Source organism: Fringilla coelebs (assembly GCF_963513975.1).
Source record: "Fringilla coelebs genome assembly, chromosome: 6".
NCBI lineage: Eukaryota > Metazoa > Chordata > Aves > Passeriformes > Fringillidae > Fringilla > Fringilla coelebs.
In genome coordinates, this window is record NC_140034.1 from 43,353,858 (window position 1) to 43,379,133 (window position 25,276).

General features: G+C 39.7%; 1 protein-coding gene across 1 annotated transcript; it reads left to right on the forward strand.

Moving 5' to 3' along the window:
• Window positions 1-28: 28 nt before the first annotated feature.
• Window positions 29-21,048, forward strand: TRAF6 (TNF receptor associated factor 6). Its single transcript, XM_084207558.1, has 7 exons — window positions 29-61; window positions 7,297-7,623; window positions 11,898-12,048; window positions 12,646-12,804; window positions 13,729-13,800; window positions 15,141-15,218; window positions 16,746-21,048. Exons 2-7 carry the CDS (start codon window positions 7,328-7,330, stop codon window positions 17,625-17,627), a joined length of 1,638 nt encoding a protein of 545 aa, XP_084063684.1. The 5' UTR covers window positions 29-61; window positions 7,297-7,327; the 3' UTR covers window positions 17,628-21,048.
• Window positions 21,049-25,276: the final 4,228 nt, after the last annotated feature.

The following is a 25,276-nucleotide window of genomic DNA, read 5'->3' on the forward strand; positions in this document are numbered from 1 at the left end:
CTCCGGCACTTCCCGAGCAGAAGCGGAAGCGGCGGCGGGCTGGGAGCGGCCGCGGGTCGCGGTGAGTCCGGCGGAGCGCGGGGGGCCGGGAGGGCTGGGGCTGCGGCGGGCCCGGACGCCGGACTCGGGGAGCGGGGGCCCGGCCGGACACGGGCCGCTGCAGGCTTGCGGCGGTGCCCGGGGCGCAGCGTTTCTCTTCCGCGCCGGGGCTGCCGGCTGGGGAGCAGAGCCGCCTCCTGCCGTGCTCCGCGGAGCCCTCGGGCCCCTTCCACCGAGCTCGGGACTGGGCGCACGGCCGGGCCGGGCCGGGCGGCCTGCGCTGGGGCAGGGCGCTGTGGGGCTGGGGCGCGCCGGCCTGCGCTGCTCCGGAATTGAAACCGCGGTGCGGGCAGCGCAGCGGGGCTGAGCCCGGCCGGCCCGGGGCTCGCAGGCACGCCGGGTCGCCCGGCGGGGGGAGCCTGGCCCGGGTGACTGTGTCCTGCCTCTGCCCCGGCGGCTGCCGTGCGACTGCGGGGGCTCTCGAGCACATCGACTGAACGTGGGCTCTGATTTCCCCGCTGTGAAATAGGGACACTCAGTAAATTATTCGGGAACGCGTTAAAGGGTAATTTGCAAGATAGTTTACTGTTTCTAAACCCGATAGCTCCTATTTTCTGGTACGGACTGGCAGTATTTAATATTTACGGTAACTTTATTAACACGAGTTAGAAATTATCACTTCAGTAGTAATTTCCATCAATTTCGTCTGGCTCAGATAGGTCACGCTGAGTCTTTTCGTACTTAAACGGAAATCTCAGCTGTAGGTGGGAGGAAAATGTTCTAATTATATCCCTTAGACCTAGTCATTAAAGCTTGCCGAAAGTATTCCCCCATGTCTGCCTCTGACACCTTCTGCACGCTACCCCTCAACTCTGTGGATTTTGTGGTGTCTTAGATACTACTGAGAGTGATTAATAAAGTATTGATTTGAAGCTTTGGGTGAATTTTGCACTGTGTTCACCAGCTGTTAAATGACTTGCAAGCAAACTGCTTTGCCTTCCCGTAGAATGAAAAGGCCATAAAACTTGTCCTTCTAGTACAAGAAGGTGACAAGAAGGGGGGGGGAAAAAGTTACAGAAGTGTGCTGATAAACTTGGATCATTTTCATGGTGTCATTCTGGGCATAATTCTTCTGCATATTCAACATTACCTACAGCTTTTCCCAGTGAGTGAGGATTCATGGAGCTCAGTCAGACTCTGTTGAATGAGAACTTGTCAAGACATAAATGGCTTTTTAAGTTTTGTAGTATTGCAACACTGCAGCACTGCTTTCTGTCTTAGAAAACTGCTACTGTATTTAGAAAGACAAGACACACAATAGGTACCTATGCTGATAGGACTTCAGCATGAAAAAGTACCTGAGGTGAACGTGCATTCTTTTCTTCACTCACTGAACTTCCATGAGTTTACTGTGTCAAGAAGAGTAACTTTTGTATCTCAGTAGCACAAACTGGCTAAGCACGTGTGGAAAAAAAAAAAAAGAAAATGTTTTAGATCCAGACTGTGAAAACTGGCCATAAAATATTCTGGGTATAGAGCATATCAAAAAGAAAACAAAAGTAAATGTCAGATGGAGTGAAAAGGAGTAATGTTTTAGTTGTTTCAGAATGTGTGTTTAGTTCACTGTTTGCTTTCCCAGGGTCTCAGATCATTTTACTAATGCCTCATGCCTGTAGAGGTAGATGGTAATTAAGTGTAGCCTGGAGCCTGTGCCTTGTGGAAGTCACATTTGTTCACAGCCATACCTCTCCCTGCCTGTTTTTAAGTGCTTTATGGGTGTTGACTTTGTCCCCTCTAGGGCAGCATCTTACATTCTCTGTAGATCTACTGAGGGGTATAGAAAGGCATAATGCATATCGCAGTGTGTTCTCAGTGTGGAAAGGGACAGCAGAAGCCAGAGTCACTGCCAAAGTTCTTCTCACTAACAGTGCTTTCCTTGTATTCCTTCTTCTCAACACTTCCCAGGAAATTCTGTCTAAAAGCTAATAAACTGAAGAAAGTTTAGGGGAATTTTGGCTTGGGGTTGGTTTTTTTGTTATGGAAAAACCCATTGAATATCTTGGTCTTAAATACAGTATAGTATGCTTCCACTGCTCACTGAAATTAAATTTGTTTTGACATACTTAAATAGGATAAAATAGGAATGTAACTATGAGTCTGCCACCATCTAGTCTCCTAAGTAACATTCAAGCATGAAAATACTTAGGTGATTAAAGCCTGACAGCATTCTTTCCAAATAAAGAGAAATCACCTGGAAGACTTGAGAAATCCCCAAGGGCTGCTCTGCTCTAGTCAGGAGCTCTTGATAGTCTAGTGAGCTCCAAATGTTGTTTTTATCTCAAACAAAAATTCTTCTTTCAAGACTTTAGGTTCACATGTTAAAATGCTATGAGTGTGATGGTCGTCCAAAAGACTTGGATGTCTGAAAGATTACTGCTATTAGAAAGAAAGAAAGTTTGCATCTCAACAAAATAAGCAACATGCTTGCTGACTTTTACAAGAAACTAGAATTTAGTTTTTGCAGTTGCAAGTTCTGCCTGAATCTCCTATGGCTTCAGCTTGTCTAGCCATTTGATAGCTTTGAAATGGAAGTGTTTTATAGGTATTAATTAAAAGGCATTAGCATAATTCCATGTGTTCTGCCTGGATGTGGCCATAGTGATGATAGCTACAAAGCTCCTAGTGGAAACATGGTGCTTATCAGTTATCAGTAGACCATTGATTAATGTGCTTGGGAATAAGTGTTGCAAGTATTACTCCATAAACAGATTATCCAAAGTCACTCCACTGGTCTGTCAGTCTCATGACCCAGAAATCTATACATACATATACAAGGCAGCTGAAGAAAAGAGAAATGTTTGACCAAAATGTTTTCTGTCGATGCAGTGCTAAAGGCACTTCCCCTACTGGGTGTATGCTGGCCAGGCTGCAAAGAAATTAATTAAATTTGTGAAATTTGAGTAAGGAAAAGGATTTGGAATAGTCTTCTATATTGATTCATTATATGGGTAGTCAGTTTTCCAGAAAAGGTCATGTGGAAATTAATTGTATTAAGCACTTCCTGATTTATAATAAAAATTTTCTCTTACAGCAACTGATACTTCCTTGCACACTATTCCTTAAGTTAATGCTTGAAAATATGATTTCATATTTCAGTGTAAATAGTATACAATGCCTACTTTTACTTCCTCCCTAATACTCTTAATGATAGTGGGATTTTACAGGAGATCTGAAGACATTTTTTGAAAAGTTGTTTTGTTTTTTTTTTTTTGATTTAGAGGAATTTGGCATTTGAAAATCTTTAAGTCCTACCTAAACTTCATTATACTATAGGAGTTGAAAAATCAGAGTGCTGAGCTTTGTTGCATGCATTAATTTAAAATATGGGCAATTTAAATTCTGGTTTGAAGTAGTTTTTGTCCCTCATAAGATATATTATTCTTGCAGGAGTTTGCTCTTCTGGTCTGACTGTGCTATCTCACATCAGCCTAATCACTGTGTAATGTGGCAGTGTAAATAGCAACAGAGCACAGGTTACTTCATGAAGAAAGGTGTCATTATTGTTCAAAGTTGAAAGAGTGGGATGGGGACTACTTTACTTGTAATTGTCCTTTAACTGTCTTTTCTGGGGCATGAAAGTTTCATGCTTAGGGCATTCCCAGACTTCTGCAGCACAGGTAATGATCAAACAAGTTCTGTCCATTTCTACTTGGCATGGAAAGCACCTTCCTTTCTGTTGGCAAACAACACAGCTGTTGCCTTGGAGAGCGAAATCAACCTTTGCCAGCCCAAGGCCTGGGTACCTCTGTCCCCAAGCTAGAGCCCATTATCTCCAGTCAGCAGGTCTGGCAGCACTTCCTAGCTCCAGAAAAGAGCATTTCAGGTACATTACCAAATGAAGTTTAAGACTTTCTCTGCCTTAGAAACTTCACGCTAGCAAAAGCAAGAATTACCACATAATGATCCAGTTTAATATCTGCTGTCCTGGATCTGAAAGCTGGGTGTTGTGGAAACAAAAAAAGGTACAGAGAGCAGTCTAGCAAAGTGTTTAATGTGTTAAATGACTAATATTTTTAAAAAAGGATAAGTTCTCAAAGCTGTGGTGTACATAGGGTATTTAAATTAGTATTGTACTTGCATTTGACTTAGTTTTGTTCAGCACAGAGGAAGAATAGCAATTATTATCAATAAGAAGAAAAACTGATGTGGTTTTTAGGAGATCTTAGTTTTATTTCACTGGAAACCTGTTTCATAATCAAAAAGAAAGGGTAGCAGTTTGATTTGAATTTTGGGATATGTCCTAGTTTGGGGTTTAAAATCCATCCTTTTCCAGCCTAAGCATTTTTTTAACTCCCCAGTAGAGGAAGGTAAAAAACTGCTACAGTAAGCTCACAGATTGTCTGCTCTACCTTCACTGGGGAAGAGACCTGTCATTACCATTCAAAGTACACTTTTCTGTGGCTGGTTTTGTCCTAGCACTGCTCGGTCCAAAGAGATTAAACCTCTCAGAGGTAAAGTAACTTCCACAAGAAACAGGTCTAATTCCTAGTACAGGAGTTACAACATGTAGAGAAATTAGTTTAAACTATGCTGGAGTAATAAGGTCTTGGTTAATTGTCTGAGTAACAGCAGTGTGGATTTTGATATGGAAAATTGTGCCTTGCCCCACACCTAAAATATGTGTGGAGGAAGAGGGATTTTGCTCATAGATAGGATTCCTCCTACTACTCTTACCCATTTCATCTTATCTTAGATAAAGTATGAACAAAGTTTAAAATCTGGCTCTTAATCACCTTAGGTTGCCTCTTTGTGTCTGAATTTCCCAAGTTAAAAAGATGTGCACTTCTTTTTTTGTGAGCCATTTGGTCATATGCAGATAAAAAGCTCCATGTAGGAGTGGAGTATATCACTGAATAAGGGGGTTTTTGTATCAGGCTGGGATGTTGACTGATTGCAGTGGCTCATTCATTAAACTGACGCTACTATGGCAGTTTGTTTCTGTAAACTGAATATACATACCTGCAATGTCTGTAGAAACAGTTCAAATGGCCAAAGAGACGCTGCTTGCATAGCACTTAAATCTACAAAGTGTTCAACTAGTGAGATTATACCAAGTCAGATCCTGGCTTCTTCTTTATAAGAATAGAATTGTAAATAGTATGGGATTTTTTTTCCTGGGAACAGCCCAAGAGAAGAGTCACACACTTCTTTGCAATTAATGTGACAACTGAATTTGACTAAAGCTGTTTTATATTTCTTCTTGTGAGTTCCTGAATTCTTTTGTGACATTGCTAAAGGGACGTATGTTCCTCTTCCCTTTCTTAGTCTCACTAAATATATCTCTGTGGCTTAGAGTAATGTGAATTTTTCAGTCCTAGGCTGGCCTGTGGATTCTAATATCCTGCATACCAATATTCCCACTCCATTGACCCAATTTAGTTCCTGTGATTTTTCATGAAATGTGGCCCATGGACTGATCATCCTCTGCAGCAGTTGTTAAATAAGTTATTTAACAGTGGAAACAATCTGGGTTTCCTCTCTGGAGAGAGTAGATCTACTTATAGCAGGCTAAAAAACTAAATCTCTGTCATACAGAGCATCTTTCTAAGCACCGATTCCTCTGCATCCATTCTAAGTCACTGTGAGAGCTGATGCCTTTGTGGGATTAAACTGGTCATGTCTGGACTATGGCTGGAGCAGCTGCTGGGAGCATGCTCAGTGTTTAGTTTGCATTGCTGTTGTGTTTAGGGGCCTCAGTGATAAAGCCTGTTGTGGTGGATAATGTATAGGAACAATACATTGGGGTGGAAAACAGGAGTGGAAGTGAGCAGCACTCTTTGGGTGGAGTTCCAGACAGCTCTGCTCTGGAGTTATTTCTGCAGAAAGGGAGCACTGCTGGCCAGTTCAGTACAACTCAGAACTGTCAGCCTGTGCTTTGAGGCTCTGTACCTTACTGGTACTTTGGAAATGTCTAGAATGCTGCTCTTCAGATACTTCTCATACCCCTGCATACAACAAGATGGAAAGTCACTGTAATGGTATTGCAGTGAATTCATTAGGTGAACACTGCAAGAGACTTTTGCCTGTACTGCTGTGCAAAAGATTATCAAATCTGGGCTTATTGGGCTTGTTTTGCATGCCTGGCTCCATAAGCCTCAGACTATTCATACTGCCTTGAACCTGGTGATAATCTCTGCGTTTCAAAGAAATGTCATTTATAGAAAACTAACCACAGCAGGATTCTAAGAAAATTACTGTAACCATTAAAAAAATCGGGTGAGAGGTAGGTTTCTTGGCCTTTAGAATTTCTATTTGTTGTTAAGACCTTTTTTTAAGGTTCTCTCATTCTGTGTAGGAGCACTAGCAATCTGTTTGGGGATACCTGCACTTTTTAATTTCATACCTGTGAGTTCACCCTGCTTTGGAGGAGTGTTGTAAAAGCAGGCTTTAGTATGCCATCCACCACTCTTCAGGGAAAGGTGACTTTTTATCTTCTGTTCTTGCAATCATGTCCCTTGTCCTCCCTGCGAGCTAGCCTGCAAGAGGGAAAGGAGAGCAACCGTTCTGTTTGAGTACTAGTAATTTGTAGATAGCTTTTGAGCTGTGGAATTATTATCCTTATCTCATGTGTAGCTTCTTACTCAATTTAAAGTCCTATTGGCAGTTCAAAAATGTTATCAGCAGTGTTGTATATTTGAATTTCATTTACAGCACATCAGCTGCTTGGTTTAGGTACTTGGACTTATATTTTATTTGTGTTCCTGCAGCTAAGTCGGTTTGAAATCTATATTGTGAATTGCTTGATACAGAAAATGCTAAATAATATATATACACTGCAAGGAAATTATGGAATCAAGCTGTTGTCTTCCAAGAAAACATGATTCTGTACGGCACTTTTTCCACACAAAATCTATTTGAAGGTCTTAGAAGTAACATATAACATGGAAGGGATAAAGAAACACCTTCAGTAGACATAGCAAGGACAAAGAGGAATGATTCCTTTTTTTACATAAATCAGTCGTATGAAGAGATTACAGAAAGGAGTGGGGGGGTGTTTGAACTACACAGACAGGATGCAATGTCCTTCCCTACATATCACAGGATAAGCAAAAATGATAATGGGGACAAAACAAAACCAGTGATTTTGAATAGAACCAAACCTGTTCCAGTATTTCCGGTTGGAAATAAATTTTGTTCTCGCCTGGGAGGGAGGATTTGAAATGCTTTGAATTAACACACGTTTTTGGCCCGTTGCAGGTCAGTCCCGTGCAGCCGTGGCTCAGCTGCCATGAGCCTGCTGCACAGCGACAGCAGCTGTGGAGGCCGGGAGGCGGAGAGCGGCTGCTGCGCGGCCATGGCCAGCGCCTGCAGCGCCGCCGCCAAGGAGGAGAGCTGCAGCGGGGGCAGCGCCGCCAGCAGCGCGCCCGGCTCCTTCAGCGACGAGACGCAGGGCTACGACGTGGAGTTCGACCCGCCCCTGGAGAGTAAATACGAGTGTCCCATCTGTTTGATGGCTCTCCGGGAAGCGGTGCAGACGCCCTGTGGCCACCGTTTCTGCAAAGGTTGCATTGTCAAATCCATAAGGTAAAGGAAAATTTGTGGAAGCTGTTTTTAAGAAGAAATTAATGTACCGGAGCGGTTTAAGGTCAATCTAAACTGAATAGTGCTGCCCAAGGTACATTACCAATGAGTACTAATAGAACTCTGGAAATTTATTGTTCATTAAAGGTGCTATGTATGGCCTGAGTGTCACAAGTTTGGGAGTTTTATGAGTTTTAGATGGTATGCCATTTTCACAAATTTACCCAGGTTATGAATCTAAAAAAATTGATTGAACTTCAGATAATAATTAAAAAAGGAAAGTTACACAAGTCCCCCAAATAAATTCCATTTCCAGCTCAGGATTATAAAATTTCCTGTCTTTTGCCTATGTTTCTCTTCATAACTACAGGAAACTACAGACAACGTGATTTCTTGGTGCAGATAAGGCAATTCATGCTTTTAGTTCTTCATTTGAAATTAGCTGCTTCCCCTTTGAGCTGGAAGAGAGACTATGACAAGGGAATAGTTGTTAACAAAGCATTGAGAGAACAATTCAGGTGGCATATGAGGGACTGGGGATAAGATACAAAGGCAAGAGCAGGCTGGGCTTATAAAAATGGATGATTGAAAGGGCAAGGAAGGGCAGAGAGTACCTTGTAGAGAGCACTTGCCTTAACCTGGAACAAAGTCATCAGTGTCTCACACATGTGAGCGAGTATTGGATTACATTGATAGATATTATGCTGTAGGATTTTTCCTTTTCAGCATAAGCACATTTTTCTTAGCAATTGCTCAGATAGCTCAAATGTCACTTTGGTAGGAATTCATATATTCAATTCTGTGTGACCCATATGTAGAATTGGCTCATTTTCAACCTTACTTTGCGCACTTTTTGTACAGATCATTAAACTGTCTTCAGTGTTACTGTGTTTTTCCCTGGCATTTATTTTATAGCATGCAAAATGGACAGTGCTTTCTCAATTGGTCTTTTATACCATTTATCCATAGTTCTTTTCCATTTCTTTTTCTCCCTTATCCATCATTTGTAGCTCACTAAATCAATAGTATGCCAGCAGTTATGTTCTCTGAATACAGTGTTTTCTGGCTTCTCAGTAGTTTCTGCTGCATAAATTCTCTGGAAGAATTTCTCCATGGAAAGGACCATGACCAGAAGTTTCTGCTTCTTTTATACCTTTTCTGTATTTTTCTTCATTTCTATGATTAATGATATCTGTTTCAGTGACTAGTAAACCAGGTGGAAAGCACTTTTTTCTCTTGAGACTGTAGATCATCGGTGTAATATTTCAGATGTTTCATTGCTAGTAAAAGTTTTCCCTCATTCCCCACTGACCTCTGCTTTTGGAGGACAGTTTGAGTTACTGTTTGTGAAAGCAGGGAGGACAGCTTGAAGTGCCAGACCTCTCTGAATCCCTGAAGGGCTGAACTGCATGCTTAATTGGTATCCATAGATCAAGCTATTGATTTGGATATTGTAGTGTCTACAGTATGGTATTGATTTGCAGTATGTACTGTCTACAGTACCAGATTGGTTGATGTATTGAGAAGCTTCTATAGAACTAAAATGAAAACAGAAAGGGATATTTTACATTTTCTAAGTGCTTTTTCTCACTAGGTGATTGTCACAGCCTTCATTCGACCAGGAAAAATTGCTTCTCATTATTCCTCATTTCCCCACGGTCTTAACTCAAGTGAACACGGAGATTAAGGATTTTAAATGATTAAGGAGGGACACACACTTTTTGAATAATTTCTTCTTGAGACTTACACAAACAATTGTAGTTGTTCGTGTTGAAGAAGTTGTGGCTGCAACTAGGAAAAAAAATTGAAAACTTTTTAAAAACTGGACTCTTCGATCTTACAGTGTGAAGGACATGATTACATGAGATTTGATCACAGTAAATGTTTGCCTCCCAGAAAATCTTGGCAGCTTTTTAAGTAAAGCTGTCTGAAGTGCTTTGAAGTGCTATAATTCATGGAAGAGGAGAAGCTTATCTACCTAAGTAACTACAAATGTGTTTACGAATGTTACTTGTCAACAAAATATATTGCTGGAAATTTTAGAAGAACTAACTACAGGTGCAGGAGCTAATTCAATTTCATTCCAGTCTTCTCCTGTATCTTAGGGCAAAGCTGACTTAGGGTTTGTAGTAGAGCTTGCCAAATATCAGAACCTCTGTTTGTTGGAAAAGCAGAGTTTTGAGATAAAAAGGGACAGCAGGGACATCTTTGGGTGCTGGCAGTTCATCCAGCATGTGGCATGGCTGCAGTTAAAGTCTCTGCCAACTGTCTCAGCTTCTCAGCTAAACCCCTCACTTGTTACAATCACAGAGCAGGCTTTTCTTTCAAAATTATTTTTGCTTTATTCTTGATACCTGTATTTTAATCTCAAGGGAAATTACAGGAATATTCATTGTGCTTTGTAGCAGATGGCTGTTGTTTCACAGGTACTGTTGTGAGTGGCAGAGTGCAATATGATAAATAATTTCAGCATAGGATAGCCTTCACTGTAATGTAAGCTAGAACCAAGGTACATAAACTCAATTCTGTAACAGGAAATATATAGCAGCATCTTTGTAGATGGATCTTAGCAGTGTTTTAAACACAATCCTGAGCCTTGTAAATAGTATTTGAAGTCTGTTTAATATCCTAAAATGAGTTACTGCTTTTTCCTTACTACACTTTCCTACTTTGGAAAACTGCATTTCATTTCCATTTTTCCCTTTATCTGCTAGTTATTTAAACTGGGGATTTGGTAATCATTATTCCATTTTAATCTGTTGTTGGCTGCTCTTATTTATGATTAGCTTTTCTCTGTAGAAATAAAGCTGTCTTATCAGCTGGCCTATTGAGCTGTCTTCATACTCCACTAAACAGGGTGTTTTTAACCAACCTATACCTGTGAAAACTGATTTCCTTTAGGTTGTGAAGTGAGGGCACATTTCTAGCTTGTGACAGAGATCACACTGGTCATAGCTCAGAGAGCTCTGAAACAAGGCAAGCTAGGTATTTTCTTTCTTCTGCTTGTTTAGGAGTATGATTCTCAGGCACGTGGTGAGCTTGCTCAGCAAGCAAGATTGTGAAAGGAAGTTCATTACCTCTTTTTGAAGTGGCAACTTTACCTCCACTTCCCCTAGCAGTGTTGCTGATGTGTGGTTGCTGAGCAATTATTTCCTTTTCCAACAAAGAACATAAATTCCTTCCTGGTCTCCACAGCCCACTAGGTTCTACTTCCCCTTGTGCTTGCAGGCAGTGACAATGATCTGGCCTTTGATCCTTGCACCACAAGTGGTCTCTGACATTTTTCCACCCCATGTATTTTTCCATTTTATTGCTGTTTCCATTAGCACTTGGGAGCTTTGATCCCTCATGCCTCTTTAACTGCATTACTTAATTGTGAATCAATATGTTAGCCTACTGCTTTCAGAATGAGCTGATACTGGAAAGTTTGATGGAGGTGATCCCCTTTTTTACTCTGTTTCTAATGATTATTGTATGTACAGGTAGACAGAACCTGATGAACTGCAACAGGCTGTTAGTTACTTTGTGCAGGTTGCAGGCATCCATGTTCCATCAGATTCCAAACTTTCACCAGTTAGCACTGACTTCCAATCTGCTTACTGTTGAAATGGCTTCAAATGCAACACTCACTTCCAAGTCCAGTATAATTTTCATAGTTACTAATAATTTTTGTGTCTGGAGGTTTTCACCCTATTTGATGTATAATGAAATTGAAGGATGACCAACTGATGAAATGGTTGTATAACAAAACCAGCAAACTGAGCAGTGTGTAATGTAATGCCAAACAGATGAAGTCAGTCTGGAAAAAAAAAGACAATTTCGCTTTTTTTCTTAACTGCGATCACCTTGGCTGTTTATAAAATGAGAAAGAAATGCAAGGAGGTCTAAGAAAATTTAAGTAATTGTTTTGAAGTAGTATGTGAAATATTCTTTGATGTTTGAGCTATGTGAAGTACTTGCAGAAACAGGACTGTAAGTTCTTTGTGTCTTTACATATTCCTCAAGTTTGTTTCCAGAGTACTTAGCATGCCATTTGTACAAATAAAATGTGTTTGAGTTTGAAAAGTGCTACAACCCCAGTCATGCCGCCTCCAGTGAAACTGTGTGTTTCCAATTTTTCTGAAATTCATTTCATATTTTCTGGTTATTGCCACATAAATACCATTGTTTTTAAAGATGTTATTATTTGGCCACTAATGTCTTGCTGGTGTAAACATATTTTAAATTAAGTGCTTGGAAATTTGTTGGAAATCTTTCCTTGCTTTTCTGCATTGTAGAGATGCAGGTCACAAATGTCCTGTAGACAATGAAATTCTGCTTGAAAATCAACTTTTTCCTGACAACTTCGCCAAACGGGAAATCCTTTCATTAATGGTCAAATGTCCCAACAAGGGCTGCAGCATGAAGATGGAGCTCAGGCACTTAGAGGTGAGAAGTAGTTTTGAAAATATGGAACCTTGTTTTCATGGACAAGTAAAAATTTGAAATTACTTAAATACATACCTGGTTCTCATTTATGCTGGCTCCATGCATTTTTCAAGACTATAGCTACACATACTGTTTTCTGATGAGTATTTAATTGTAGTTAAGTGACTCTCAAGTGAACATCACAGTGCATGACAACTATACTAACGCAGCTTTCTGCTGAGGATCATTCATGTCTGCCTTTTGATCAGCTGTGTCCATGCTTCACACAAGTTTATTAAAGTCAGTTCAATAGTCTCTCAAAGTAGCTACATATATTAGTTGAAATAATTGTTTCGGAAAATAATATATGCAGTTAAAAGGATAAATATAAAACTAAATTTTTACTGAAACCTTTCTTAAAACTCTGAATACATGAAGCCCTGACCTTAACAGTGGGACAGTAACAGGCTGTTGGTAGAGTCAGCATAAGTGTATAAGGATTTCCTTGCATGAAGGGAAGATTGTGATTCATTTGTCTTGCACTGTGCTTTCTCTTGAAAATTGATGAGATGATTGTTCTGATTTGAAATATCAAATCCCTCTTCTGCCCTATTGCAGGACCACCAGCTGCAGTGTGATTTTTGCCCTGTGGTATGCCTGCAGTGCCAAGGAACCTTCCCAAAGAACCGTGTGAAGGAGCACATGACCCAAGAGTGTCCAAGGCGTCAAGTGTGTTGCCCAAACTGTGCCACGTCTATGGCCTATGAAGATAAAGAGGTATTTAGCAGGAGTCTCAGTTTGTCAGCTGCATTCACATGGGTTTGCTTGGAAAGGGAACAGCAGTTAAAAAAAACAAAAGAAAACCAACTGAAAGGTTTTGGTCTAGAAGAGCTCTTTGTGCTGCTGCATAGCTGAGAGGCTGCCAACTTGGGACGTGAGCCTCGAACAGGCAAAAGCTGGGGAGAGATTGTCCTTAAGTGCAAACTTATGTGGAACCATGTGGTGTGAGGAGACCTGTGGACTTGTGTAAGAACCACTGATTTCTGACCTTACCATCAGACAGGCTGTATCTACTGCCCATGGAACACAAAAAGCAGTATTTATGTGTGCAGTTTTTATGCCTTGTAGAGAGGATGTATCAGTAGATAACTATTTTGGAGATATCTGCTACCACACAAGACCAAGATGATTTCTGAATTCTTCTCCTGGCTCTGCATTTTTCACTGAGGATAATACTTTCCTTTTGTTGTTACCATTTCTTTATCTCTACATGGATGTGTTTTATCTCAAGGAATATTAAATGTTCTTGGATATTAATATTGTGAATTATCAATCAAATGTACCTCATAAAGTCCAACAATACATTTAAGAAACAAACAAGTGCTTTCATATAGTTCCAGTACAATTGAACATGAATTTTAGAAACTTACGGTTAAAATCAGATTTCTTTGAAGCGTAAGAGCTTTAGGAAATAAAATATCTGCAACTTTATGAATCTCTTGTATAAGTCCAGGAAAAAGCAGTAATAGAAAACATACTGTTTAGGGTAAAGGGATTCTCGTTGTTTCACAGTTGCATATAGCTAAACGCAAAATTAGGTACATAAATAAAAATCTAATGTCTGATCAAGGATGATTAGCCCTCTCTTAAATTGGGTAACTTTACTGATGTTTTCACCTCTTTTCTGTTTGATCACTTTAGCTTCATGACCAAACCTGCCCACTTGCTAATATATATTGCGAATATTGCAACACTGTGCTCATCAGGGAGCAGGTAAGAGACTCCCTTTTTCTCTGTTTGTTCCAAGTCAGATGCTTTGTTTTTACATTGCTTCTTTAATCTGAAATTAAACTTGGAGATACAGTTTGTCTACTAGCTGCTAAATCACTGCCTGCCTCTCTGAAAGTGTCCAGTGCAGGTGTGATACTTCCTTAAGTGCTGCTCCAGCTTGTAGTTGCAGTCTGGCAAACCTCTGTAGGATTTTGGCTGCACATCACGTTGTTCAGCTGTACTGCTTTTTGACAGGGGCCATGCTCCATGTCTTTGATTTTGGATGGAGTTGAAAAAATACCAAGAGCTGCCAGTGGTTATGGCTCACATTACAAGAAGAAGCTTTGATTTGGGCAGAGAGGGGGAGTTTTTGTACTTGGAAAGCCACTATTGGAAAGTAGCTATAAGTAAATTCACTACCAAACTGGGATGCTGGCTGGAATTCTGCTTGTCCATTACTCTTGTAATAGCCATTATTATTTCTCCTGTTCAGTAACAACTTCATTGGCAGAAAAATGATAAATATTGATTTGTATAATTTGGGATGGCAACTACGTTGATGGCCTGGGTTAAAATAATGATCTTGTAAAATTGCAAAATACTCTGAGAAACAGGATTGAGCTTAGTTATGACAAAGGAAAAAGTCTGTTGTTAGGTAGAATAATGAATTGCAGAAGTGGGGAACAAAGAATGCTAAACATTTGTAATAATAGCTGGTCTTTTATTAGCCTTGTGCTTCATCATGGTATTTAAACGAAGCAAACACCCTGGGGTTATATAACCAGGCATTCTGCCTGTGTGTGAAACACTGAATTACCCTTTGCTCTCTTTAGGGCTAATAAGGCATCAAAAAGTTGTGCTTTTGAGGGAGCGTGGGTAGGCAGGATCCAGAGCAGTGAGATGACTGATCTGGAAAACATGGACCACAAAAAAAATTGAAGTAACTTGAACTTTTTGAGGAAGATGATAATAAAGAGTGACACAATAAGCATTGTGCAAGTAGTCCCTCAGAAGGGAAGGAATTGAATGTGACCTGGCTGGAGGATAGGCTAGAAACAAAAAGTGTTTGGTCTAGCAAGGAAACCTGAATGCTTTCTGAGGCCTAATATAAGAACAAAGTCAATGAATTGTTGCAGTACATACAAGTGGGATGTATAATTTTAATCATCAGCCGACATTTCTGTTCAAAACTGCCGTATTCCCTTAAGAACTTATGTAGCTATAAACTGATCTGACTTCAGGTGCATTTTGAATTTTTCTGTTCAAAATCCATCCAGCTGTATCCTTTCTGGATAAGAAAATACTCTTGATGGAGAAGTAATATCAAATCTGATTTGTTTTAGATGCCTAACCATTATGACAATGATTGTCCTACTGCCCCAGTGCCATGTTTTTACAGTGCCTTTGGGTGTCCTGAAAAGGTAAGACTTTTATCAATACCTTCTGAATTGCAGACCTTCTGTATGATTTTGTCCGTTGCTTTTGTAATGTGTTTTCCTAGTCTGGTCTCATTCAGTAACCCAAAATCTTCAGTGATTTGTGGTTGTGGGTTTTTTGTTTTGAGGTATGTTAATTCTAAGGCAGTGCATGTTGATACATTGCATTTCAAAATTTCTTTTTCAAAGTTAAAAAGCTCTGTGAACAATTTCCTTGATGACCTTGCTTTTATTATTTCATGTTTTCTCAGCTTTCATGTCAAAAAGTAGCTTCTAGCATTTCTTCCAAAGTTGTGGCCAAATACGCTTATGACTCCTAGAGTTCCATAAAGAAAATCAATTTTTTTAAATTCTATTAATCTCTATTAAAGTCTCTATTAATCTAGAGACTTTTATTTCTGGTTTTTAATACCTCTTGGTAAAATTGGGTCTTTCCCCTTCATTTCCATATCAGTTTTCATACACCCGTTTGTACTGTGGAACCGTTTAACAAATCAATGAAGGGAATACAGATTTAGAACACAGAAAAATTCTAAGTATATTTATCGCTAACAGTCTTTCACCACGTGTTTGTTTTGAGTTGAACAGTGTTACTGAAAGTGTACACCGTAATTAAATATGGATTCATAGGGAAATTATCACTCCTGAAAAACCTGAATTTTTTTTTTCATGAATGCTCATTAACAAGAAGGTCACCATGAATACATAGTGCTTGCCTTTGGAATATTTGACAAGAATATTTTCAGGATAAAATATTCCATATTTCTTCATATCTTGCTTTTACTTTCAGGTGTGCAGTTTGAAATATACTGTTCCTATTTCGCACTGTATGTACTACTGAAATACTCCATGTTTTTACTCAAAATTGCCTCCATTTGAAGTGTGGGTGTTGGCCTTTAATAATAAGTTGTTCTCAGTCTTTTCCGGAGAATTTAGATTTTGTTGTTTTCCTGGAGATGCTCCAGCTTCTGTAAAAATACAATCAAAAGTTCCCTTATGAAGGATTGCATAGAATTATGCAACTATACAATATGCTTTTACTAATGATAAATATTCTAACAAGAATACGTTTGTGACATCCTGAAGTCCCACACCAACAAAAACAATAATGTGCATATCTGATTTATATTGTAGTCATTTGTGTCAGTTCTGTCTTAGCTTCCTGAGTTTACAGTTTTATGCTGAAATCACCTCATGTCTATGCTTGTGTTGAATACCAGCTGTATCAACATCAGGTCAAAGACACAAAGACCTTGAAGGTCTTTTCCAATCTAAATTTTTCTGTGATTTAAACTGGTATTTGAACTTCTTTTTCCATTTTTCCTAACAGTGATCTTAAATTTGGAGCTCTCCATTGGTTAAGTGCTATTTTGTCATACCTTTGTACTTGATTCACTGCAGCTTTTCTCACATGACAAAAGCAACTACTTGTTTGATTTTCTTCAGAGCCACATTTAAAAAGTGATTGCAGATGTTTGATGTGTTCCTAATGCCATATCTCTTAAATCCTAGATGCAAAGGAATGAACTGGCACGACATATGCAGGAGTTCACTCAGGTTCACATGAGGATGATGGCTCAGAGTTTTCAGAATATCAGTGTTACTGCTGCAAATCCTGTGCCCTTCATCAATGGCCTACCCTTTGAGCCCAACCTCTTCTCACACGTGTCACATGCTGCATACAACTGCAATCCAGAAGTTGAAAACTTCAAGGAAACTATTCAGCAGTTGGAAGGTCGTCTGGTGAGACAAGATCACCAAATCAGGGAACTCATTGCTAAAATGGAGACTCAGAACACTCACATGGCAGAACTCAAACGTACTATACGAAATTTGGAGGGAAAGATTACTGAAATGGAGGCACAACAATGTAACGGTATTTATATCTGGAAGATCGAGAACTTCAGTGGACTGCAGAAAGCCCAGGAAGAAGAGAGACCTGTAGTGATGCACAGTCCTGGCTTCTATACAGGGAAGCCTGGCTACAAGCTGTGCTTGCGCCTGCATATCCAGTTACCAAATGCTCAGCGCTGTGCTAATTTTATCTCTCTGTTTGTGCACACTATGCAAGGGGAATATGACAGCCACCTGCCCTGGCCTTTCCAAGGCACCATTCGACTTTCTATTTTGGATCAATCAGAAGGCCCAGAAAGGCAGAACCACGAAGAGGTGATGGAAACCAAGCCAGAGCTACTGGCCTTCCAGAGACCGACAATTCACCGCAATCCAAAAGGTTTTGGTTATGTGACTTTCATGCACCTGGAGACCTTGAAACAGAGAGCCTTCATCAAGGACGACACGCTCCTGGTGCGCTGCGAGGTGCTCACGCGCCTGGACTTGAACAGCGTCCGCAGAGAAGGCTTCCAGGCCCGCAGTACTGATGGAGCCGTGTAGCCTGCAAGCCCTTAACCACAGCCATGGAGCCTTGCTCATGTTTTTCCTCACGGATCACAAAAGAGCTTCATTGTCCACAAAGGCTGGGTTTGTAAAAGATCATAGTTGTCAACACAGTTTATCTTCACCTGAATGGAACTTTGTTGTTGCTGGTATATTTTTCTCTATATGAGGTCATATGTTTAAATATTTGGTAAGGTTCTCTCTTAAAATAATAAGCTACTTCTGTAGCAAGCTAAATAAATGAAATGTTAATCAAAACTTAACTGTCTGCAGGAAAATCCTATTGCAGAACCTGTGCATCTCAGCTTAGTAAAACTTCATTCACATCAAATAGACCTGTAAGTCTTTTCACCTCAGTGCCTTGGAATAGATGCTGTTGCAAGGAAGGAACAAAATCAATAAAGAGAGGGATTTTTTTTTTTTTAACAGAGCATGGGAAAGTTGAGAGAGTTTCTGTATTGGCTTATTTAGAATTTTGCATTGGCTATGTGTCTCTTGAAGTTTGAAGTTTTGGTTAAGACTTTGTTCATGTTACCAAGGGTTCAGGGATGCTTTGACCCTTTCCTCCTTCAGGAAGTTGCATGTTGATGCAGAGTTAATGTTGGTATTTCCAAAAGATGCGAGGTAGTGTTGTGGAGAAGGCTAAATGACTGTGAGCTAAGTTCACTGAAGAAACATTTGTAATGTGGTCTGAAGGTGCCTGCCTAATTCTCTTTATTTTGATAAATCTTTCTAGAAGTGTCTGCTCTAGGCTCAGAATGTCATCAAGAGATATGAAAGTTTATTGTCAAGAGATATGAAAGTTTAGCATTTGAATGAAATCCCTTTGTGCTGGTGGGATGTACTAAACAAAGAAGGTGATGCAAAATTTGTTTTACTGTTGTTGAAACCCGAATTTGTATAAAAGCTGAACTTGTGACCTGCATCTGTTCAAGTGATCTCTTGGTGTTGTGGATGATGTATCCAAATCATCCCCCTCCATGGGCAGCTGGCCATATCAGCATCCAACTACTGTGGGTATTTCCTGTCCCTTTAAACAATGGGAGCTGGGCCAGCTCAGCAATTTGGATGGTAAGGAAAACCTATTAATTCAGCAGTGTGAGGAAAAATTGTAATCTTGTTTGCTTTTAGGAAGAAAGTCTGGCTTTCATAGTTACTAATTTTTCAAACACTAGATTGACTGTGTCTAAGAGGTTCCTAATGCTGTGTGTATTACCATTTTCTGTACCGATGGTATGCCATGTAAATGTTAGTTTTGACCAGTCAAAGCTGAATAGTTCAAGTTCACTGGTGCTAAAATTTTAATTTTCATGGTGCTGATAAAGTTCTGAATCTTGTCTTTAAAAGGAGACAAGAAAAAATTTTGTTTACCCCATAACCTAAGTACAGATCCAGATACTGAAGAAAGAACTAAAGATGCATGAGCTTATATGTATTATTTATCCAAGCTAGTGAAACAACCTAAAGACTGGAGACACTGCAGCTTAAGAGATACCGAAGAGTGTTCCAACTATTTGGCATCATCAGAGCAATACCAGTGGGGAAAGAGCACATTGCTTAATATAAACAAGACTAAAGAAAGACTTCTATAGTTTAGTGGTTTGGGAGGATACTCTGCCTGCCTGCATGAGAGGTAAAAGTTCCAGGACACCCAACTTACCACTTTGTTCATCAAATCTAGATGAGTAAAATTTCTTCTGCTAGTAGAACCTATTAGATGAAAGAGGGATTGTGTTCAATAGAGTATTGTCACTACTGAAACATGAACTTCCTGGCTAATGGTAAATGCAGTTAGTTGTTGGTGACTTTAGTTGATTCTCTGTCATTAGGGGACAGGTGAGCATATGTTACTCAAAATAGGGAAAGATCTCAGCTTTAAAACCAAAGTAGATGTTATAATGAATAGCCTCATCCTATCAGCTGAATTGTTCTGGAGTGTCTTCAGTTGGAGCACTCCCAGTAAAGTCATTCTTAACCCAGAGCTGTCAATGTCCATGGCAGCGCACAGAGTCACTTTGCCCAGAAGGCACTGTACACGGGTTCTCCGTTTTCAGGCTGTGTTACCTATCTGTGTTTTTCAAGATGCTCAAAAACTGACATTCTCTTTTGTTTCCCTTCTTGTTTTTTGGAGGGCAGGAGGGGGAGGGAGGGGGAGGCAATCAGAAAAAACACTTGTCACTTGAGAGCTTCTTCCTACTCCAGGTCCTTCCTCAACCCTAGAAATAAGAAAAATGTCCTTATTCTCTGTTCAAATCATTTATACCCAAGACCCACTAAATGCATTAACACTTTCTTTGTTTTTGAAGATTTGCATTTTGAATGGAATTTTTCCTTTGAGCCTTATCTGCTAGATCTGATGTACTTCTGCCTCTGAGGAGGAAACTCCCTGTGGTGGCAGGGTTTAAATGATTCAGGTTAAAATTGTACAGTAACACAAGCCAGTAGCGAATAGACGACTACTGCATGTATAATTCTGTATTGGCCACAGTTATATGGATACTTTATTCACTGCTGCTATTCTACTGGTTTTGTATTTTTATATTACCAACTAGAACTCTGAGTGATGACAAATTACTGCAATATCAGAGTATTACATGAGAGACTGTCAGAGATAATTTTCTACGTATCAGTTAAATCTTACTGTCATAAAAAAGATTATAAATGTTAACGAAATATTTATTCATGTATTTTTTTCTATTTTCCTCTTTCCCCTTTTTTCTTATCTTCTTTTGAGAACTTGTTTTATCATGATGGACTGAGGTATAATTGCTAGAACTATTTAAATGGAAGAAGAAAATTCTGCAGCAAAAGTCTCTGAATCAAAGAAATATTTTAATTAACCCATGTCCTGTGTAACTTGTTAAGCAGTGGGGTTTCGTTCTGTAAATCAACGCTTTGCAGCATTACTAAATCTCAATGTGGTTTAAAAAGTGGCTTAGGTTCTTTTATCTTGCAAATTTCTGTTGTCTTTAACATGGTTTAAGTCACCGACTCTTATTACGTGTATTTGCAAAGCTGCTATGGCACAAATTTTCCAATTATAATATATTATGAACATGTTATCTCTTTGCCTCTGAATGTCTTCCCCTGCAGGGCAGGGAAAATTATTTTACTAAAAATGTTGGTATGTAATGTACATGTGGGAGCTCTGATAATGTGAGATGTATAGAGTTGGTTTTTAAGCAGTTTCATAATGTGTCTGGTCATGTTTGCTGTCAAGGGATTAAACTTGCTAATGAAATTAAGTCAGGGTGACCTTTCTGTTCTTATTTAAAGATGGCAGCAGACCAAATACATTGATGATGGATGCAAAAGATTATTCTGTGTCAATGTTAAAGGTTTGTATTGGTTTGCATTTGAACAAAATGAAAGTACTCCTGTTCCCTTGGATTAATAGTTTAATATATTTTGTAATTAATGTACAGTTATATTTCTGATGGAACTTTAAAAAATAAACTAATTAAACTGTGTGCTGCATGTTGCATCTTTATTCATATGGAAGGCTGTTCAAACTATTAACTGATACGGGACTGCTCTGGTAGTCTCTGTCTTGTAGGTTTCAGAGGTGGGTGGTTTATAGCATCAAGAAGGCAAACAATATATTTCAAGATAAAAACCTTCTGGCATTTCTATAGAATGTTGATAGTTTTATTAATTACTAGAAGATACAGTTCATGTAATAAATAATAAACTGTGTTCTCATAATCATCCTGTAATTTAAGATGCAACTCTCAAAAAAGCTGCACACTATCACCTCTCCGGCCACATCTACTTGCTTGTTTTATTTGTCATAAAAGCAACTATGGGCTGAAACTTTGTTGCAGGAGACTGAGATCAGAAACTAGAGGGAATGCCTCTGTGAGTAAGAGAGGTACAGACTTTATTGCAATCTGATTTATCTCAGTCTGGATCTGTTTTTAATAGCATCTGTAGGAAGGGATAGTCAAAATTTTAAGATTCTTCTGAGTAATGTTAGTGGTATTGCAGTAATGTGCTGTTAATGTCAAGTTAATTATGACTTTGTCTTTCATCCAGGTTGGTCCTAATAGTTTCCATGACTAATGGATAGGAAGGCTTGCTCAGACATTGGTTATCTGTGGTGTTAATCCATTTTTAGTGTTCTATATTTTAAGTGCACTAAAATCTTTTTGATGAGATGCAGTAATAATGACCTTTTTTCTTAAGCAGGAAAAGCTGGCATTTGCAGCTGCCCCAGGAATGGAAAGTCCATGTGCAGAAGCAGAAGAGCAGCAATATAGGAGCATGTTTTCACTTGTGTGAGTACAAATGTACATGTACCTGTACATTTCTGAAAAAAATGGCTGAACGAGATATGGACTAGGATACTCTGACTGGGTATTTTCCTGAACAAATACCAGTTCATTACAGTGACTTCACAAGAAGAATGTGTTTGTTTTAGCTGAAATCCTTAACTAGTGCCAAGCCAGTTGCTTTGCCACCTTCCTCATCCCCAAAAAGCAGGAGCCCAACACTCCAGCTGTTCTGGCAAGAAAGAGGAACTCCCTGTGCCATTCCTTACTACATTGTGCTAAACTTCAGCTCTTCTGTGCTGTCTCTCATTTAGGAACTGTGACTTATTTAGCCTCTTCCAAGACAGCATTTACCTTAGTCAACAAAACTTCCTGAATTAGCCCTGAAAAAGGTCAAGTGTGGTATTGGCATATGCAGCAAATAGAAGGCAATACAAGGGGAGGTTAATGGACCAAAAATGGTGCTGAGGGAATCTAAGGCCTGTCTGGATGAAATGAGTAAGAGAGCTGATGAATTCTGCCTGTTACTCATCTTGGATTAAAAAAAAAAAAAAAAAAAAAAAAGAACAAAACCAAAACAAAAATCTCATACCACTGAAATAGGAAATTATGCTAGCACAAAAACTTTCCAAAGGAAACATTTCCCTGGCACTGGTCTCACCCTCATCATTTACCACCACTGAGCCTTTGTTCATGCCATCTGGAAGGGGAGTTTGACCAACTGGACTGAGTCACCCTTGTGCCATCACCACCCTCACAGGACCTGACAGTCTTAGTGACCTTGAAGTACCAAATGTAAGGAGTTGTGGCCTTCAGGTCATATTCCTGTACTGCTTTTAAGATTTTACAATTAAACCTAACCAACTTAATAAATATAAATCTCTGAGCATACAGGCAGATACATGCTTAAGTTATTTTAAGCTTGTCAGGGCTCAGAATGGGTGAAGAGTTCATGGTAGTTTCTGCAGTCCTTTCCAGTTTGCAACAGCATGAAAAAAGCCAACCCCAGCCCCAGCTGTCCTTGTTTCTCCTGTCCCCTCTTTATTTCATTTCCTCTTGTCTGCACAGAAGCAGAAGGATTCTGAAGTAGTGGTCATATCTTGAGTCCTTCATCACCCATGTTTTATCCCAAGTGGACCTGTTGGCACCTCAACACTTCTAACAGACTGCAGTTCTTTCTGTTTCAAAAAAAAAAACCTGTAAAAAATAATTTAATTTACCTTGCTAGTGCATGCTGAATGCAGAGCAAATAAAGACTGAGCTACAGCATAGTGAAAATAATCTTTCTGCTCAAATGCTGGGGCCCTGGTTGCCTGCCTGCTCTTCTGGTGATCATGTTCTTTGAACACGTTTGCTCCACCGAAACAACCACTTGCATTTCACAGCTCTGAGAGTTGCATTTTGGCTGGGGGTTTTCCTCTTCCATGGAATAGGAAACTTCATGAAACTGTGTGCAAGGAGGAGATTGTGCAATAGGAAAATAATTTCTTTATTAGCTACAGTCCCAGCCTCAACTAATGAGCCTTCTTTTCCTTTTGGTTTGTGCTCTGAGTGATCTCTGAGGCCATGCAGCCTGAGTGTTCCTGAGTTCAGTGATTTCACACTGCTCCTTTGTTCCTTCCAGGAGCTGGCTGCTCTGCCACAGCAGGGGGATGGTTATTGCAGCCAGTCACCTGCTGATGAAGCAGGGGAAAAGCCCTGGCCTACCCACGGTCCTAAAGATTCCTGCTGAGACTTTCTCACTGAGGTACCAGCAGGTTTGACTTGACTTGACTTGTCCAGACTTGACAGGTGTTGTTGGCCTGGGGCAGAATGGATTCATAGGCCATGGCTTTTGTCCAGAGACTTATCCCACTCAGCAGTGACGGGAACAAGGCATAAACAGAGCAGTGTTTTAGCAGTTTGGTAATGACATTTTGGGAAAAAAAATGCTCCTCCATTCTCTTAAGCTGATTAGAAAGAGGAGAGATAGCTTCCCTAAAGCCCTATGATAAATTGTCCAAAAATGTGAGTTTTCAGTTTCTTAGTCCGCTCAGACAGAATCTGATTTCCATGAAAGTCAGCTGATAATTGACACACTGGAGGAAAAAAAAAAAAAAAGAAAAAGGCAACAACACAAACTTTTCCTTGTCTCACCCAATATGCAGAGTCCTGCCTCCTGCTACAGACCAGTATTAGTAACCTGCTGGTTTTCCCTTCTGTCTTCAGCAGCAGCTGCTCCTCTCTCTGTGTGCTTGCACAGCAGGTGTCAGGTGAAGGTGTGAAGTCCAGGAGTTAAATCCTACAATAGTATGTTTGAGTTAGCCCTTTTATTTCCATTTTGGTATTCCTGCCTGCATGGACTTGTTTCTCCCCAAGATTTAACTTTGTTTCTGTTGCTGCCTTTATTAAAGGAATAGTTTCAGCCAGGTATTACCTTGGCCTTTGCTAACAGAGTGTTAAGGAGCGAAAGTACTGCCAGGGAAAAGTGACACATACAAGTGTTCCTAGTTTCAGTATCACACCCAAGTGTGATAAACTTCACAGTGTGGAGTTTAGACTTGCCTAAGCAAGTGCCTCCAGTGTGATTCACCTTCTAGAAACAACTCCCTGAGCTTGAGTTTCTTCATGCAAAAGTCCTTTACATGGGCATGTGCCTGTACTCATCCTTCTAGATAAAATACAGGGACTAAATATTTTAAATTCATCTAGGTGATCTGTACAGTGTGTGCTTTTGGATCTTCTGGGAATGGAAGGGATTTAGATTTCATATGGGTAGAAATATAATTATCCTGGAATATAATTATCCTGAAAGGTAAGTCAGTACTGTTGGGAAAAGGGGGTCAGACCACCAAACACCTAGGACAGCGATGAACAGCCACAGTGGATTTCTTGGTTTCTTGGCTGCTTTCAAACAGCAGTGGAAACTAAGGTGTGAATGCAAAGGAGCCATATTTTAACCTCTGCCTATTTCTGGTTCCTGTATATTCTCAGTCCATTTTTAACAGTCTGAGATAAATAAAGTAATTCTAAAGATAAACTCAATACAAAAATAAAAAATATATACATAAAGAGACATGTTTTAAATTATTAAATGTAGTATTATATTGATGTACTGTATTAAATATATACAAATGCATACTATAAATAGATCATGTATAATAATGTGTCTATACAATGATAAGAAAAATAAATTCTAACAAAACCCACCCCAGTCCAACTGTCCCCAGGTTTTTGAGCCAGAACTGTGCATCCAACACCATCACATATCCTTACCAAAATGAGAAAGGCTTACCCACCCTATTACCCTTTCTCCCACGGAATTGTACTTACTCATAGTTCCTTTGAGCCGCATCTCTAATCCTCTGTTCAGCTTTGGACTCCTCACTGCAAAAA